General features: G+C 35.7%; 1 protein-coding gene across 1 annotated transcript; it reads left to right on the forward strand.

Annotated features, from left to right (window-relative positions):
- The first annotated feature begins 3,349 nt into the window (after window positions 1-3,349).
- On the forward strand, window positions 3,350-3,784 carry LOC115877970. Its single transcript, XM_030894320.1, has one exon. The coding sequence runs from the start codon at window positions 3,350-3,352 to the stop codon at window positions 3,782-3,784; it is 435 nt and encodes a 144-aa protein (XP_030750180.1).
- Window positions 3,785-3,997: the final 213 nt, after the last annotated feature.

Below are 3,997 nucleotides of genomic sequence, written 5' to 3' on the forward strand. Positions count from 1 at the left end.
TTGCCTTTTTGATCTTTCTTCCATCAATATTGTAAATATCTAACTTGATACCAATCCATTCTTCAATCTAAAAAATACATCTTATAACATTTCCTATAATAGATATATCTTTACAGTTACCTGAAATTATGTCCTGAGTAAATGGAGTTTTGCAGAGTTCTCAGTTGGAGGCAAATTAGCTAAATTAAAGGTAGTCTTAAGGGCTTGTCTTGATGTAATCCTATTCTATAGAGTGTATCTCAGATGGTTAATATGTTTAATATAGCTTGGGCAGTGATATAGCTTTAAAAAATAATTTAATCCTTTTTGGCACTTTTGAGGGGTTAAATAGGAGATTATTATCTACATATTCCAGTTGAGATTGGTTGGTTACTAATTTTTTCCACCTTTACATATCATACTCGGCTACGTTTACTGGCTTAAAGTGGATATTACACAGAGAGAGCAAAAATATTATTTATTTTAGTTGGTTATAAAATTACTCAAATCTTTGTTATCTAGGTTATAGGTATATCTTTGTTATAGGTAGGCTATTAGGATCGGCAAAAAAAAGTTTTTTTAATTTCACTCAAAATGAGTTACTTGGGTCATAAATGACCTAATTACAAAATATTTTCATGGTGTCTGTCTGTCTGTCTGTCTGTCTGTCTGTCTGTCTGTCTGTCTGTCTGTCTGTCTGTCTGTCTGTCTGTCTGTCTGTCTGTCTGTCTCTAGGTTTCTCTGGGCTTAGAATAAAAGAGGTACAAATGACTTTTTGTCCTAGATGGATACTAGTACAGATTTAGACACTTTAGATACCAATTTATTTAGAATAAAAGGAAATTAAGCAAATTCTACTATAATTCTACTTATTACTCTATAAATACTACTATTACTCTATTTAGTGCTATTGCAGAATTTACTTAATCTCATTTTATACCAAACGAATTGGTACCTAAATTATTCAAATCTGCATTTAGAAAAAAGTCACTTGTATTCCTTTTATTCTAAGCGCATCAATTGATACTTATAAAGTTTGAATATTTGTCATGGGAACGATTTTCTTTAAACAATTTTAATAGAATTATTATCGTTTAAATGGCTACTGAAGAAACCAGAATGTTTAGGTATATGAACATCATATATCGTTGAAAAGCAATTTTATTTGGGTTTTGATTTTTGAAATAATATTCATAGGGTTGAATTTAAAATAACAAAAATTTGAGTAATCTTATAACAACGGAAATAATTACTTTTTCTGACCTCATTGTTTGATATCCAATCAGTTGATTTAGATAGACTGTATATGCCGAATTTCCTTAACCTATAAACGATTTTAGCTTTTAATATGCCGAATTTATGATTTAACCATTGCTTATTCAAGATCATATTTTGGTCAGTTTTACATATGTTTTACTTTTTATCTCAAAAACTATCCAAGATAGGTATAGGTTAGTATCATATAAAAATTATGGGATATTAAAGTATTGTTCAAAAATAATATACCCGGTGTTCTATTTAAAATAACAAAGATGTTACCACCGGTTCTCCATAAATGTCTATACATGCCATGGCAATGAATCACTCTGTATGAAACAAATTTTCCGAATAATTAAGGCTCTAAGCTCAAATTTAGGATAAACAAACATATAATCCACACCTAACTTACAGACTTCTCTCGAAAATTATGTATTAAAAACGGAAACCACATCAAAGGCTCTCCCAAATTAAACTTGTAACGATCCCGCGTCGTATCGAAGCCTTTAGGGCTCCTCTGGCTCTTTAATAAATAGTGTTAATTTAATATGAAGCTGTAAAGCCGCAACTTTTTAGACAGATGGGATCGAACGGCACGAAACAAAGGGAGAGGTTAGAGCAAAGACAGAGACGAAAGGGTTTAAAACATGGGGATTATGAACGGCTGCCACCACCACCGTTGCTGGTTTGGTCCGGTTTCCCGGAATTAACCGGAGTTCAAAGAGTTTTAGCCGGTGTTTTGCTTTCAAAAAGGATTTAATTTGTTAATTTACTGATGATGTTTCCGATAATATTGAGGAACGGTTATTTTTCTTTGGTAAGAAGGTGAAAGGAAAAAAACGAGAGCAAATGCGTAGTAGAGAGTAATTTTGTTATAAAGTATATAGTAAAGGCAACACCTTTGAATAAAAAAATAAGAAAGAAGCATATATCATATAAGGAATTAGGTGGAGCGCTCGTAATATTCCTTACTATGCTTGTTTTCAACAAATCTGTTTTTTCGTTTGCTCAAAGCCGAATCGCATAATTCTTATTTCATGTTAATGCGCGCTCATCGCATCCGAATCCGATTCAAATTCAATTCGCCGATACTGACTTTCATTTTTTCCAGCCTGATCTCCATCCCTTTGGAACTTTCGCTTCCAGTTCTTATCTAGGAGGCGGCTTTTTGTGTCCTAGTCACGTAGCGTCTTAGCGAAGAAAGACGAAAATTTAATGGGGTCTCGCAAAGCTGATGGAGGCTCTGTTTCATAGTGAATGCAGGAAGTAGAGTAACGTATTCTAAAGAAGGCTTTCTTAGATTTTTCCAAGAAGTAGATGCCATTTTATTGATATATTGAATTTAACGTATGGTGAAGTTTTATTTTTATGAAGAACATTACCAGCAAAGCCACAAAGGCTCTCATGATATGCAGAAGACTGGCGGGAAATAGGTGGGGTTACGCCCCTAACATTTTGCGCTGGATGTATACCATGATAGTCTAACCCATGTAACCCATGATTACCTATGGAGTAGTTGCTTGGTACACAAAACTAGAGCAACGTACAGAGAATGGCATGTATCTGCATCACAGGTGTCATGAGAACATGTCCAACAGCAGCAATGGAGGTAATTCTAGACCTAACACCACTGCACATTGTTGTGCAGTGGTGTTAGACTAGAATGGTCATTGACGGAAACAGCACTGGGAGAATTTTCAGGTCAGTGGCTTGGAACACCCTCAAAAAGAAAATTATACTTCTCCAACTCCCAGTGGATGACATACCAAGAATTTACAACTTTGAGAAAAACCTCACTGTAGTATTGAGTAATAAAAAGGATTGGGAAGGAAGAAACGCGGACGACCAGATAGTCCTAGCCCAAGATCACGAAGGCCTTGAATATATGGCAAGGAAGCTGATAGAGGAGTATAAGAAATGGGGGTTGGAGGTAAATATCACCAAAACTGAATGTATGACTGTAGGGGGGCCACAAGAGAACATAGTCTTAGAGGATGGAAGCGTGATAAAAAACTGTGACAATTATTAATATCTTGGATTGAAAATAACTAACGATGGAAAACTCGATGAGGGTATAAAAGATCGAATAATTCAAGGCAGGAGGGCAATATCTATGTTGAATGGTGTACTGTGGGATCAAGGAATATCTAAAGCTAATAAGAAGAACATATATAATACGGTAGTGAAAAGCATAATAACTTACGGAAGCGAAGTATGGCAGTTGAAAAGCAGAACAGAAAACATGCTATTAGCGACCGAAATGGATTACTGGAGGAGATCTGCTGGAAAATCGAAAAGAGAACAAATAACCAACGACAGAGTAAGAAAGATTATGGGAGCAGAACACACAATTGTGGACGCCATAAGAACAAAACAACTCATATGGTTTGGTCAAGTGCAACGAATGCCCGATCACAGAATACCAAAACAAATTTTACTGTGGACATCTCGAGGCAGAAATAAAAGAGGAAGGCTGCGACGAAGCTGGAGGGAGGGTGTGGACAAAGAACTAGAAAATAGAGAGAAATACCTGATGATCTCTGGCTAAATAGAGAAGAGTGGAGGTTTGGAAGAGGTGTCGGAAAACGTCGTAGAACGTTCTGAACCGACTTATATATATAGGAAGAAACGCTTACTCAGCATGTAAAAGACCATACCATAACGCGGTATACTGATGCTTCCAAAACCAAAGCAGGAATAGGAATAGGAGTATTTAGGCCGAAAACTAAATACTATGAACCAATGGGCACCTACCCCAGTA

This window comes from Sitophilus oryzae, unplaced genomic scaffold, assembly GCF_002938485.1.
Source record: "Sitophilus oryzae breed Bouriz unplaced genomic scaffold, Soryzae_2.0 scaffold_1499_pilon_pilon, whole genome shotgun sequence".
Classification (NCBI taxonomy): Eukaryota; Metazoa; Arthropoda; class Insecta; order Coleoptera; family Curculionidae; genus Sitophilus; species Sitophilus oryzae.